Source organism: Opisthorchis viverrini (genome assembly GCF_000715545.1).
Source record: "Opisthorchis viverrini unplaced genomic scaffold opera_v5_554, whole genome shotgun sequence".
Taxonomy (NCBI): Eukaryota; Metazoa; Platyhelminthes; class Trematoda; order Opisthorchiida; family Opisthorchiidae; genus Opisthorchis; species Opisthorchis viverrini.
Genome location: NW_008752212.1, coordinates 82,727 through 98,858, shown reverse-complemented (window position 1 = coordinate 98,858; position 16,132 = coordinate 82,727). Strand labels below are relative to the sequence as shown.

Sequence of the window (16,132 nt, the reverse complement as noted above, 5' to 3'; positions counted from 1 at the left end):
TATGTAGCTGTGTAGTTGAATATTCAACAATCGCCATAAAGAATCCGTCCACATTTCCACTTCAGAATTTAATCTCCAGACGTGCTCGGCCAGTTATTCGGAAGTTCACCCCAACATTAAACTCCAAATCGGCGTGTTCTCTTAACTAGAATGCCATACGGTTTATCGGATAGGGGGTATGAGCTTAGCCGATACCAATGATTCACCGCTAATCCGGGACAGCTTTATTGCCTCACGTGCACTGCACGATCGTGATACCCGAACGAAATGCAGTTATTGATACACATGCACGTTGCTACTAAGCATTTGCTTCGAGATTTATGCTTGGGCATTATCGCTTACGAATACTACTCCGAAAACGATGCGACAAATATGGGATCCCTCGGTTCTTCGAAAATACATGCATGAACCGGGAGTTAACCAAACTTTCCTAAAGGAGCAATTCCTTGGTTCGTGGAACATTTCGCTCACGGGCGTAAACCATAATGCATTTGTTTTTCATATTCACTTCCCCAGCAAACGTGCCTTATGCTCATGAAAGCTATTCTGGCAGTCACTAGAGATCACATATAATCAGCAATGCTTATCAGATATCCCCGGGTCACACGTTGCTGCCATTCGTCGGATAAATGAATGCATTTCCTGTGTTCACGATAGTGATGATTCCCCTGATTAAATAGGAAACCCGTTGCCTTCAGTGAGATAATCGAAAATCGTAAGCCATTCATTGTTTAAATAGATACATGTAGTGTGTAACGATCGAATGGTTTCCAAAAATCATGTTCGTTAAATAAATTCAGCTCCTAAATCGGTTAGCTGAAGTAATTCAGGCGTACTGATCACGGTCACTTTGGCCCAAATTGTGACAACTCTTGAGCGGAGTGATACTAATTGCAGGTACCTGCAGTTTTCTTTGGTTTGAGGGCACACAAACATCCAATTGTTTGGTTTTGTAACACGAGTGAACCCGAAATATTAATCGAGCGTGTTCTATGGTATGTCTGTGGTTGTGGTGCGATCTAGTGCTACGACAATTCCTTGGTTCGTGGAACATTTCGCTCACGGGCGTAAACCATAATGCATTTGTTTTTCATATCTATCCCGATAAATTTTAATTCACCGATGTAAACACGAAAATTTGCGCGCGAGACAAGATTGAAAAATTTGTCCCTCTCAGATATGTAAACATATTGCTTAATAGAATACGCACATGGACAGCTAAATTTCTAATCCTGGCAGCGGGCTAATGTACAGATTATTACCATCGACCGCGCGAAAATTGAGCGCTCCGCATAAGAATGATTCCTCGCGATAATGATTCACTGTTTCTCAGCATAAAGGCACTGTAGGAAAAAAAGATGGTCCGCCCAAGAATCAGTCCTCAATTGGTTAGCAAATAAAGCTTATATGAAGCTTCAGCGGGCAAAAAAATTATGCAAATTTCAAAGAAATTGTCCTTAATAAAGCAGTAGCCTAACAAGATATTTAATCTACCATGAATTCCACATCATAAAACACACCGTCCCATAAGAAATCTCAGCATAGAATTTATGTTTAGCAAGTCAACCGCGTGCTTCTGCGAATGTGAATAATGNTGATTTGACACGGTGTAAATTTGGTCTTCGCATGAAGAACACACGGGCGAATCGGAAAATGGTAATTTCTGGAGACGCCGTGGACCATTTAACGCACTGTGACAAAAACCATGACAAATACAGTTGCCGACAAGAAAACATTTAACGGACACATTTCCCTGTGCAGGATTTAACATTCCACGCTGAAATCAATTAATATGTAGCTGTGTAGTTGAATATTCAACAATCGCCATAAAGAATCCGTCCACATTTCCACTTCAGAATCTGATCTCCAGACGTGCTCGGCCAGTTATTCGGAAGTTCACCCCAACATTAAACTCCAAATCGGCGTGTTCTCTTAACTAGAATGCGATATGTTTTATCGGATAGGGGGTATGAGCTTAGCCGATACCAATGATTCACCGCTAATCCGGGACAGCTTTATTGCCTCACCTGAAGTGCACGATCGTGATACCCGAACGAAATGCAGTTATTGATACACATGCACGTTGCTACTAAGCATTTGCTTCGAGATTTATGGATTGCTTGGGCATGCGGCAAATAAGCCGGTTACCTAAATNCGTATAATGTCACCACTGCCAAACGCACGCGGATAGAACTACTTCTATCAGTGCAGACAAACAGGGTCTGCACATTTCTGCAGCGAATAGCTTGGAGATTTGTCTGAACTAAAATTCAATAAATAGCATTCATTAATGTATATGAATGGCGCTTAGTTTTCAGGAAAATTCTTTGTAATTATGTCATCTTCGAAGCAACGCCAATTTCAACTTCCTCGGATGAGGTAGACGTTATCAGGATTTTCCTAAACGTAAGCGTTTAACAAATAGAGAAACGGCTCCTTTTCGAAGTTTTGCTATTGCTTATTTGGTAGAATGACATCTGTCAAGTGCAGTGTGCAGCGTGATGTCAATTCCACTACGCTAATAAAAACTTTGCTAGGTTCACTTGGCCAAGTCTCTTACCTTATATTAAGTGTTTCGAGCGCGCCAAATACGTGGAACATCCTGTACCAAATGTGATTTCTGTCGAAAATATATGCGCTGCTGTTTGCGCTATTATAATCTATCATTCGACAAGATGCCCATAACCGTGTTGAGAGACTAATAGAACTGCACTCTAACAAGATAATTGATTTGCACTGCTATACTCATTAACATCATCAGCATCATCATCATGTTCTGCTGTAAGGGCCGCCAACTCGTCGTTCAGTGGTCGTAGCTGCCACAGTTTCGGTCACCGATGATTTATATAGAGGAATAAGTAGCTGCGTATTGCCGCGGGAGATGATATTTCGATGCATAAACCTAGCATTCTCGGTGTGCTGTCAGGTGGAGAGATGGAAACGGGAGCTATGCATTGAAGGCAATAGCTTGGATGCACAATCGCCATTGAGGGCGCTACTGGGCCATGTCTGACAATGCTACTTACCAATGATGTAGATCGTATCGGGGTGCCCATCCCAGAAGACCGTAATGTCCAGTGAGTAATGTGAGTAATGTCTTCCGTACCTCGCCGCCAAGCCATAGTTTGTCCACCTGTGGCTTTCTCCCTATTTTCGGGTGGTTCTGCGAAACAGGCCCTTCCGGGCTGTCGGTCGACGGAGCAGCTGGATATGCCAGCGCAACCTATGCAAAGTGATTAGTTCTTCCATCCAGAGTGAGTTATTTCTCCAAAATACCATTCACCGAAGTTCAGCATTGCTGATACGGTGTTTCCACCAGATTCGGGTAATGCCTCGAAGACATTGATGGTCAAACCCTGAAAGCCCTTTGACGTCCTCGACGCGCGGCGGCCAGGTTTATGTTCCATATAGTAATATGGTGTTTCACTAAGTTCCGGTAATGCTCCGAAAACACTGATGGTCAGATTGCTGTTGACTCACTATCATTTCCTCTTGGTCCTACAGAACCTCATGATGTCTGGCTGCTAGCTGGCGTTTGTACACAATCACACTGCAAGCAGTAATTGTGTTTTAGGAGGTTGATAGCCAGTTTGAAGATGAGCGAAGGACTGTCAGACTACATATGATGTCAACAGTGCTAAACCTACGCGGACAGAACTACTTGTGTCATTAGAGAATATCACCATTTAACAAATATGCAGGGGATGGCTTAGAGATTTGTCCTGAATAAAATCCAATAAATAGCAGTGATTAGTGTATTTGTATGCGGGAATGTCCCTTTCAATCATCGTCATTCAGAAGGGACGCCAATTTCAACTTCCAAAGATGAAATATGAGTTATCAGTAACTTCTATACTATAAGCGTTTTACAAATGGACAAACGGTTCCCTTTTCGGGTTCTCACTATTATTTGTTTAACAGAATGGCATCTTTTAAATGCAGTGTGCAGCGCAGTGCTCATTGCTACTGTGTTATTAACAATTATGTTGGCAAAATCTCTCATCTTATATCAAGCGTCGCAAGCAGGAATTTTACGTGAAAATATCCTGTCCCATATAGACTTGCCGAACACATCAATGCAATCAGATCAATTAGATCCAATGGTTGGACAACACGCTTTTGACTGTCTAATTTTAGGTAAGTGCGCTCCGTGAGTATTCGGTATCAGCAGATGACAGTTCGCGTTTTTGTTCATGTGAACGTACGTGATCCAGAATGCTAATACATTTTACGTGATATGGTTTGGACGTTGAAAGCAACTTAACAAAGATGTCGTGCTTCTAATGTGTATCGACATGGGTAGCTTCGACAAAAATGACCGCATAGGGCATCCAAGGACAAAAATTATCTTAGGGACGCCTCATCGTTCAACACGTGCTCTCTGTGAATGTGACTTTTACACAGGCGTGGCGCTACTCAGTGTCCGTTGTGTTGTCATCCATTTTGTATTGGAACTACGTAGACACGTGTGTTATACGAAGAAATACAAATACTGACAATATTCTGCGATGCGCATATGGAAACGAACAACTTGGTGTATCATGCTGATTTAACATGCTGATTGCACATGGATTTGCTTGATAACTAGACATCTGGTATTCTCGTTCATAGTTCAAATAACCATTGTATACTCATCTGGAATAGCTATTGAGTCAACTTTCTTATCTGCGGTCCTTCAAAGTTAAAAGAGAATAGATGATAACACTAGAGGTCTGGTGTTTGTACATAATAACTGTGCAACCGGTAATCGGGTGTTGGTGGGTTGGTGGGAATGAAGATAATATTGCATATGATATCCCCACTGCCAAATGCACAATTATAGAGCTACTGGTGAAAAGAATAAGGCCTATGCTGCGGAGTTTTTTTATTAAAAAAAATCCGTGAACTTGTATGTTATGCGAACACACATGGTAAAAACAACTTAGTATATCACGCTGCTTGCAGCATGCTGATCTCAGGGAGATACGCTTGATAAGACGATTTCTGATCTTCTCGTTTATAGTTCAAATAACCGTTCTTGTTTGTATGCTCAGGTTGGATAGCTATTGACTCACCTTTCTTTGTTGTTTGTTCTTCAAAATGAAAGAGTAATAAGCCATAATTCATGATATCTGGGTTGGTACCTGGTGTTCGTACATAATTACAGTGCAAGCGGCAATTGGGTGTTCGGAGATTCGTAACCGGTTTCATGATGAGCGAAAAACGGTCACTACACATGTGCTGACACCACTGCCAAACATAGGGGATTTGAGCTACCGGTCGCATTATAAAGCTGCATTTACACAATTGCGCAATAATGAGCTGTGAATTTCCCGTAAGGTTGAGTTTACACATCAAAACTTGAGTAGCTCGTCTGCATGGGAGCCGATATGCAGGTAGATGTGTGTGATTTGACACGGTGTAAATTTGGTCTTCCCATGAGGAACACACGGAACACACATCATCAGTATCATCATCATTTTCTGCTGTAAGGGCCGCTTACTCGTCGTTCAGTGGTCGTAGCTGCCACAGTTTCGGTCACCGATGATTTATATAGAGGAATAAGTAGCTGCGTGTTGCCGTGGGGATGATATTTCGGTGCATAAACCTAGCATTCTCGGTGTGCTGTCAGGTGGGGTGATGGAAAGGGGAGCTACGCATTGAAGGCAATAGCTTGGATGCACAATCGCCATTGAGGGCGCTACTGGGCCATGTCTGACAATGCTACTTACCAATGATGCAAGTCGTCTCGGAGTGCCCATCCATGAAGTTGGTTAGACTTCAATGGTCGTATCAATGACGACGTTGAATTGAGTAATGAAGGTGGACAGTGCTGTCGAACGCCGCTTGATGTGCATCCCGTAGACCTTTAAATGGCCGCGGGAGTTGGCGTACAGCGCCTTAATGGGGGTCAAGCACTTATTGGGAACACCTTTGCTCCATAGACACCGCCATAGTGCTCTACGGTCCAGAGAGCCGAAAGCAGCTTTCGGTTCACGAAACACAACCAATGTTGGTTGCTGGAAGCAGCACTGCTGTTTGAGAAACTGTCGTAGGGTGAAGATATGATCGATGCCAACTCCTGCTGCACGGAATTCACCTTGATGCACACGGATCTGTCTTTCCCTGTGTTCAGTCAACCATCGAATGTTAAGGTCAGAGAGCAGCTTCGATGTCCCAGGTAGCCTGCTGATGCCACGGTGTTTTTCACTTAACGTCTGCGTACCATTTTTGAAGATCGGGATAACTGTCGACATGCCCCATTCTGCAGACACTTTTTCTGCGCCCCATATCGTAGCAATAAACTTTATCAGATGGGTCACAGGGATTTGCTCTCTTCTAAGAATAGAGCTGGATGCAGATGGTCTTGTTCTGGTACATTCTCACGCTTCAGTAGGGCTATTTTGTAATTAATTTCCTCTCCACAGGCGGTATTGCATGAGGCCAGCCTAACTGTTCTTCAAAGTGTTCGGCTTACATTCCCAGCCGACGATTTGCGAGTGAATAAATGAGCAATCTTCTTCATGTACCGCTTCGCTAACCGTTGATTCCTAGGGCCAGTCGATCGCATCAGTTAATAAGGTACACCGCTTTTTCTCGTATCAAAAGCCTTCTCCATCCATCGAGATTTGGATGTCGGTTGTTCCGTAGACCCTTCAGTATTTGGGGTTTGAGAGTTTTGCATGCGCCGTCGAATTCGTCGGCCGATGGTGTGGCTTTCGTGGCATCAGTCATGGATAGCAACCTCGACGATATTCAGTGGTCTTCTTATCGAATTGTAGAAGTCGAGCAGACAGCACAAAACGCGGCTTTGTTGATTCTCTCAAATTTGGCCACATTTCTTCCAGATGCACACTGCAACTACAGTATTGTTTCACTGTGGAGAGTTGCGTGGCTAGCTCAGATTGATACAGTTGAGCTATGGCAGTTCTTCGAATTTGGTGGATCGGCAAGCTTCTTACTTACTTGCGAAGGCCTGGAGGGAAGAGAAGTTCGAGTCCTGAGCACACCATGGCATGATCGAAATCTAGTGGCGTGCCCCAGAATGAACGTCAGTCTTGAATTATTGCTCTCCACCGGTGGCTGTTAGCCACGTGGTCCAACTGGGCCATTGCGCACTGCGTTGAGCATTACAATCGGCTGCAAGGATCAAAATGTGGGTTCTTGCCCAACGATTGTGCCCGGATGGCTCTCGATAGGAAGTATCCTTCTTCGCATCAGAACTGCGATCCGTGAGAGCACAAGCCGACACGACAAACGCACCGCTTTCACACCGCGGGGCATTGAGCTTCAATAACTAGATAACCGGACCGTGCAAAAACCACGGTCCACTAAGTTATAATCCAGCAAGCGCATCCGGTTATGGAGCCGAATGCAGCTCACACGCCTTATGTTCCACGGGTCACAACTTTTGGGTCACCGGACACACAGAAGGAAAAATGGTAAAGAGCTGATTTCGCTCTTAGTGTTCTGATTTGCTGGAGTCTTGCATGCATGTTCGGAGACACAGCAAGCATCATTACTATGGGAGTGCAGCGTTTTGCCAAGTGTTGCCAGTTAGCCTATTTGACATAGAGTACGGGAGTCAAAGGTTCCTATATAGAAAGTGTCTCGGGTATTTGGAAAGGTGTTATTTTGTTCATTTTTTTGTAGGCAGCAAGGATTATGAGGCCCTTCAGTCAAATGACTGACAGACAAATGGCCCAGCGAGGTTGTTTGTTCGGTGGGAATGTGTTGGGTAGGGGCATCGGTGGACGCCGAACTGCGAGGGAAAATGATACTTCCCGGTTGCCCAGGTCGAGAAACGATTGGGTTGAAGTACTCTAGCATGAGCCTCTGACACAAAAGCCTGACCCCTAAGGAAGTGGGAGGATGTGATTTTTTTTCGAGGACCATTATCCTGCCCCCAGCCTCAAAAGTCTCTTCCACCAGGCAGTGAAACAACGTGAGGTTGACTTCGGAGATCCTGACCCTAGCCTTTGAATCAAATGTGGGACCCACGAGGCAGAGGGAGAATGTACGGTTTTACTTGGGAACCCTGATCCTAGCCTCTAACACAAAAGAGTCTACCAATGAGGCAGTAAGATAGTGTAGGATTTTCTTTGGGTACAACGACTTAAAAGTCTGACCTGCTCGGCTGCGTGGGGTTAGGCTTACCCGAACCCACAGAGAAAAAGGCATCAGTGTCTCAGTCCTGATGCGGCTGTGCGCGGTCTCCTCGCTTTCAAAGGTATTTCGACTGTACTGAATAATGCGCCGGCGGTCATGGTGAACCGTTCTGCGATCGAAGTGGGCGGGTTTTGGGGCCGACCTTATCTAACACATCCTTCCTCGGGGTAAGCCAGCATCGCTGCTTCCATCAACGTAGATATGCTGGTCGCCTGGGGAAGCACCTTAATGCCGTCACACTCCTGACTCAGAGGACAGTACGGCGTTACCCCCAGACCGTTTCGTAGTGCGATTACTCGTGGTACGGTTTCGCGCTGCTCTTGGTCTGGCCGATCACCTTCGGATTTCCAGGCACCTTGGGGAACGACGATCCAGCCAGATTGGACCGCGAGAACATTGCAGCACTCAAGCCCAACCAACACGGCAATGTTGCAGCTTTAGGTGCTTCTATGTAATACACTGATGGTGAGAAACACCTAATTGTGTTGCCGCTCCATACACAAACGCGTTAATCATGGAATACGTTTCGCCCAACCCCAACGTTAGGGTACCGCTGTGTTGTTAAATTTATTGAACACGGCCACGTGTGTTATATGGGCAACTTACGCAACGCTACCTCTATGTAGGGTTGCGAACTTTCGTTCCCAATAATGGCATAATAGAGCAGAGTATAATATGTTGAGATAATCCGATTTATCGGTTGTCGTAAGTGATCCTTCTGAAGGATTTGTGCAAATAATCAAGTACTAGTCAAATGCAGAGGCACCTGTGTCCACACGGTGACTTCTGTTCGATGCATCCTAATGCGCAATCGGTTGTCGAAATGGGCCGCCGTGGTTGAGTTTGTTTATATCTGCGATTGTGAGTGCACTCTGATTTAAGTCAAATTTCACTTGTTTTTGTGCCGCCCATGAGGCGGTTTGAAATCTGATTTATGTTTCTGCTCAGGTTGCCAGTAAGTCCAATCCAAATGGATGGGATGATAATATCATCACTACGTTAGCTAGAGTTTGGCAGTGTGTTGATCTGTGGGACTTCAGCGCATAACCATTCTAGATGTGACTTGAATCATGACTGTAGTAGGCCTGTACTATCGGAACTGTTTGAATGATTTTCCCCAAGTGCAATGAAAACAAACTTTGCTATCTTGCGTACCTAGTCGGTGGGTTAAATTTTCAGATACGTAAGCATTTTCATCAACCATTGAGCAAATGTTCTTTCGCACAGTTGTGCCTACATTGAAAATCATGCAACTGTTGATTATTATGAGGTTGGATAGTTTTTCTCTGATATCCGGCATTATACTGACAACAAATTGCGCTCGGAGCACTCTTTAAATAATGTGTCTGTATGGTGGATGATATGCAGGAAGATGCTTGCCATTCGACAGGAGCAACGTCTGAACGTCCTGGGGGAATACACGGGCATGTAAGGAAACAATAACTTCTGGAGTCTCACTGGTGTCTCGTGGTTTATACGTAGAAATATGATATGCTGGGAATTTTACATGTTTAATGAGAATTTGTTATACCATCCTAAATATCGCATGCCGATTCCAGAGGGAGTTGTTTGATAACGAAACTGTTGTTTATAGTTCAAGTAAACATGCCTGTTTTTATACCATTTTTGAATAGCTGCAGACTCACCTCCAACTTGCACTGGCCCTTCGAAATGAAAGAGCAATAGGCCATAACTCATGATGTCTGGGCTGGTAGCTGGCGTTCGTACAAAAGTACAGAGGAAGTTCGCTCAGTGCGTTGTAGCTTTAAGGCAGCTCCTAGGTAACCTAGTATAGCCCAATTTCATTACGAGTTCCCCAAGGATCGTCTGCTATTTTTAAAGCTATATGAAATAACAAAAAGTTCGTCTCAAAATGGACATTTGTATGAGTAAATTGAGGATGAAATCCGAAATAGAAAATTCTCACCTTGAGAAACAGAGGCTTTGTGGAGAGAAAGAGAACATGGTTGAATTTACCCCTTCTCATCAGCGCTAAGCTATTTTATACTGTGAATTACATCTTATCACATATAAGAAGTGCATACGTTGGTTCGATCATGCTAGGACAGATATGGGCAACCGATCTAACCCAAAACGCGCTATCGTAGGCGGGGTAAACGGAATTCCAGCTTTTAGAGTCACTTACAGCAGGAGGATATCGTCATTTACACTATAACCGTCTGGACGAATCACCTCACCAAAATTGAAACAAAGTCTCTTTGACTTAGGTCATGAACTTATGAGGAATTTAACGCATAACCATCTATCTGGCATATTCGTTGGCGTAAATTTATAATGCTGTAGAAACCAGCTTGCTATTACTGTTGGCTCCGACCACAATCGTCCATTTCAATCTTATGACTGCATAGCAGAGCTCAAACTCTTGGAATTTCAGAACATAAGTGTATTTCTATAGTTCCCGTTGACTTTCCGTTTATGTTGCGCACCTACGATGGCAAATAAATCCCGGAATATTTGCGCGGAACCTTAGTACGCAAGCAAATTATCACAAATAAGTCAGTAAACAGATAGGACAATTTTTGCATGAGACATCAGTGGCTGGTAACGTGTGGAAGGACTCTGCCACCAAGTTTACTTTGCGGGTTACATAAAAGTTCGTCAAATTCTTCCGAAAAAATTCGAGGAGTTTCAATGTAACTATTTGGTTGCATGATAACCTCGGACGTGTTGTTTCCAACCTCGGACGAAAATGTGCTTACGTTACAAAACATGCCGAACGCCGTTTAAAACGTGATTCTAACAGCGAGAACCTGGAACCACGGGGGATTCTGTTAGGTTAGTTGGTCAAGTTGGTTAGGCCCACTGATTGCGGTCGGCGTTAATTTGGCCCAACGGTGTAACCTGTTGAACGCATTGACTCAAATTGCAGGTAGCTGCACTCTAAGCAAGGTGGCAATATATACGCACGGACGTTTGCAGGCTAAAAAGTCCATAAATCTCATGAACCGTTCATATGTTTTGACATAGATGCGTGGATTGCAGTGATTGAATCGAGTTCTCATCCGTTTCACTCTGTAAGGTTTCGTGGATGGAAACACGCATATCGTTTTTCCTCAGCTATTCGTGCACAGAGCTGTCCAGCTGCCTAACAGAGGCATTTGCCTGGATATTCTGCACGGGGAATTTTGCAGACGCAGAACTGACGGTTTTTCAATTCTACTGGCCACTTAGCCCTCAATAAATGTTGCTGTAACGTGTCTTCATTTTGCAACTCGTTGGCTAAAAGTGAGAGTTTTATAGTGCTTTCAGTGCGGATTCCAAAGTGCAACCATGAAATCTGGAATGTTGCCCGTGCGGATTCCACCTGAAAGTTTGTTTGTGGGAAATATTCACATTGATATGTTGTAAACTTACCCCCTGCTGTTGTTCGCGGATGTGCAGTGGAAATAGAAACAAGTTATCTCAGTAATACCCCACCTCGCTGAACCTGCCGGTGTTCAGGTTGCGCATGCCTCATGCGTGTTTCGAAACCCATGTGTTAGGTTATTCGCTTGTGTACACTTGTCTAATGTGACAGGGATTCCAGGAGCATGCGGCAAATAATTATTTCAATACAAGCTTCGTCCCGATGAGTAACGAAAATAGCACTCGAATGCGGCTTTGAAAAGGGTGCAATAATTTATGGAGTCAATCTGTGCTTCATAAAATCATGCACGAAATTACGTCGATCAACAGAAGTGATTAGAATCCGGTTAGCTCCCGCCATCATTGGCTTTCTTGAAATTATACAACTCGACTAAATTAAGATGGGGTTCGGTGCGCTTAACAGCAAACGCTGGTACCTTCATTATCGGGAACAGTTGAGAAGATGACCGTCTGCACGTTTGTGCAAACTTTAGATATTAGGAATGTGAGTACGTTTTCTGTGATATCCAGGAATTTTCCCTGGATTATATTTGAACACCGAATTTCGAATAATGCGTCTGTATGGCGGATGGTATTTGGGAAGATATTCGCAACTCGATAGGACGCAAGTTTAGTCCTCCCAGGAAAAATAAACGAGCAAATCAGAAAACGATAACTGCTGAAGTTGCGCTGGCCAGATTCCGTAGCAAACGCGCCGTAAAAAACACTAGGACAATAAAGTCGGCGACAAAATAAGCAATTAGCAGACACACACATTATTAAATATTCCACGGTGTACTCAGTAGATATGTAGTTGGGGGCTTGGATCTTTAACAGCTGCTTTAATGAGTGCGTTCACATTTCCAATTCAGAATATAATTTCCGAACGCGCTCCGACAATAGGTCGGAAGTTCACCCAGACCTTAAAATGCAAATCGGCATGATCCTTCTACTTTCATGCAATATGTATTATCGGATGCAACGTTTGAGCTTCGTTAAAACAAATGATTCCACCGAAGTGGACCATCGTGATACCCGTCGAAAGTGCAGTTAATCTTACGCATGAACGCTGCTACTATGCATTTGCTTTGACAGTTATGGCTTACCGAGGCATGCGGAAATAAGCCGGTAACCTCAAGTATGTTGTTTAGAAATACGGTCCTGAAAACCATGCGACAACTATCGAATAACTGGGTGCTTCGGAAATAGATGCGACAGATTATGCTGGACGAGGCGGTGCAACATGGACGATGGAGATTTCCAAGGTTTGCCAAGTATTACCCAAATGGGCCCATTCTTGGTTGGGGGAAAACGACACTTGGCTGGTTGGTGTGAACAATAATGCATTTGGTATTCGCAATCACATTCTTCAGCACACGTGCCTTTCGCTCAAGAAAGCTGTTTCGTACATTACTAGCTACTGGCGATTTCGGTAAATAAGCCGTTTCCAAATGTATACAAAGGTTACCAACACAGTTACAACAGCAACCCGTGGATAACAGACTAAAATGGCACACATTGACTGAATTCATCCGCCACTGTTTGCAAACATACGCAGAAGACAGGAAACTGACCGCAAAAAAATCATCCACCACGAAATGCGGGTTGGAAAATCCAAATAAGCATCAAAAGTGACATAAGTTCAACTTAAATCATTTTGTTGCATAGGATGGGTGCCACAAAGTGCTCGCCATAACCGGGTGGCAGTGGTACGCGGGAATCATTTCACACAAACTAATAACTAATTTCTGGGGAAGGCATAATATGTGGAATATCTTTCGTGGTCTGATATCATAATTTTGACGTAATTATTAGTCAATTGCGAAAAACGCGCGACTCACGCTTACCCAAGCATGATGTGCAGTTGTATATCTACTGTTCATTGCTGAATCATGACTTCTTCAAGTAGTAAAATCTTCCTTGCAATGCGTTGCAAGCACAACCACCAACCTGTCGCCGTGCACCCCTACGAATCTCAATATCGCACAGGTGATGAAACGTTTGTACACGATTCGCCCAGCTCACCAAACAAGCCAACGACTATCAAAGCTACCTGAGCTGCCATCGCTTCCTTCGTAAAAACGCCTTCATATTTTCAACATAACTACATTGGCTTCATGCTGCGTATGCGCTTGACTTTCGTACATCGCTCAGTTATACTGAGCAAGACGGAGATCTCGGGCCAAACCGATGTTCGGCTGTGATGTATGCGTGGTACCAGACAGCCTCTTGTCCCAAGCTGCGTGTGAAATTGTGATTTCGGGTAGATTCCCCCGGTAAGGCAACGTGCGATTTTTTTGAGATTACAAACGGCCTACATTTTGTTTCTGTTGGAAATTCATCGAGAGCAAAGATTCAAATATTAGTAGTGCCACTATACCGCTGGTGGATGTTTCACAACCTTGCACTACAGTTCACCTAGGACGAAGGAAATTGCCATATGTTTACGTGGATCTATAGGAATTTCGCACATTGCATGATTTTTGAAAATGTTATTCAGTCTAGTCAAACGGTATCGGTATCATCTTCTTTTGATTTCAATCTTGATCAGGTCCAGATTTAGCCCTACAATATACCAAAAATGTGGCCGCTGACCCTAGAGATTTGGAGGCGCCCGTCGGGCATCTCATTGAAAAGCACCAGAGACGTAAATATGAGCGCAATCGATCTAAGTTGATGTAAAAGCGGAATTGATGCTGCAGCGCAACAACAATCTAGTGATCTCTTGTTCACCAAGTAATGCTGCATGCTCAGGCGTTGATCATTTGGCTCCAAAAGTGATTATATTTGACTGGTTATTATCATGAGTGCACACAAATGAACGATCAAAATATTTTTGTGTTACTTCGCAATTGGTTTCAAATTTATGATAGGATGATTCAACGCAATTTGCAAAAGATTCGAAAAATTAGCAAGCTATTTGTGCCATACTGCAGAAAAAACTGCTTAGACATGTAAGAAATGTGGGCCAAAATAACGTGATTTTCAGTTGGTTGGGGATTAATGAAATGAAAACTTACCTGCTGCTACGATTGAATTAGGCGATTCGGAAATAGAAAAACACATCTTTGCACCTCGCACATCACTTGATCTTCCCGGAATGGTGATGCATGTGGCAAAATGTTGATGTTCCTCCCACGCTTTCCGACAAAGCCAGTTATCTCGGAAAGATTTTCGAAAGAGTCAAAGTCGCAGCTTATCTGATTTCAGATCTGAGGTCTGTTCCATATCAGGCCCTTGCACAACAAAGGCGTGGGCACAAGCTGTTTCTGATTTAGGAGTTGTTCCACTTGAAACCATATAGCGCCTGAAGCGAAACAATTTTTCTTGCCTCACAAGGGATCTTCGGACTAAAGAACTCCGCAAGTTTTCCCCAATGCCGTTAGTAGTCTAGTCGTGCTACAAGGAAAAATCTGGCGCCCATTGGTTACCCATTTGGCTTTGAACCGGTGGTTGACAATCATAAGGAATTTGCTTGAATAATTGATATCGATTGGATGGGGAATCGTGTAAATGACAAGGAAATGCGTGCGGGTGCTTACTATGTGCCCGGTTTCCATGAGCTGAGTGTACGGACTCAGTCATGTAGAGCGCAGTGACGGTGGCCCATATAAGCTGAATGTAAGACCAAGTGGAGTGCGCCGCAGTGAATCGTTTATTTCTTTCGAATACCAAGTAGCTTGATAGCCTTAGCCATTCCAAACCTGTGGCACCTTACCTTACACACTAGACCTGAAAAATCACGGTCAGCAAACTAAGCCCTATTCAGCCTCATGATTTTGGACATGACATGTTTACCCGAGAAACCCCAGATATGCAAATATAAATACCTGTGATGCAACATATTTGTGACGTTTTCTACATGGCTGCCGGCAGAACGAACATTGTGCCTGAAAGTGCCGTTTAACAGGTTCTGCCGAATGTACGTTCCCAGTTTTATGATGCAAGTGTGAAAACTGAGGGGAGACATTCCCGAAGTTTGTGTACGAGGATTTGATGCTTAGCATGATGTAGACGTACCTGCACTTTTTTTCAAAGGTGCTTCAAAATTTACCTCATTTTATATACGTGAGTGCAAAAGGCAACTAACACATTCCGGTTTAGAAAGTTTACACACTTACCGGCATCTTCAATTTCCGCTTCGCAATTGAAATTTTGGTCAACGAATCACGTGTTAATTCCACATGATTGACTGAACATCATCTCCGGCTTTTGATCCTTACAAAATTGAGTGATCTTCCCTCATTCAAGTCCATCGAAATTCAAGTCATTATGGATGAATACCTGGGAAAATGACTTGTTGCTTTATTCAAGGCGATTCAGATTCTGATAACAACGTTCTGTTGAATAAACATATCTTCGTACTAAGCATTATATCCGGAAGAAAAATTCACAAAATAGGTGATCCTGAAGATGGCCCATCATGCAATGCTCTGTTTACAGATATATCACATCAGAGTTGTAAAACGTGTACGAGCACACTATTCTTCCAGAACGCACGGTGTAGGCAATGTGGTGCAATTCGTCCATTTTGCGGAATACAGGGAAAAACTACAGTAATATTTATCTCTTCCAAAACAGCATGTGTCCCTTTTACGTTTGTCACATATGGCCGGAT

At 43.6% G+C, this 16,132-nt stretch overlaps 1 protein-coding gene across 1 annotated transcript in view; it reads left to right on the top strand.

Moving 5' to 3' along the window:
* The window catches only part of T265_15496 (hypothetical protein), a gene marked incomplete at both ends in the record, with an annotated part of 49,394 nt that overhangs the window by 5,356 nt on the left and 27,906 nt on the right, over positions 1–16,132 (top strand). Inside the window, one exon of the mRNA XM_009178399.1 lies at positions 14,066–14,161. Coding sequence (XP_009176663.1) covers positions 14,066–14,161 — 96 coding nt within the window. The remainder of the gene's footprint in view (positions 1–14,065; positions 14,162–16,132) is intronic.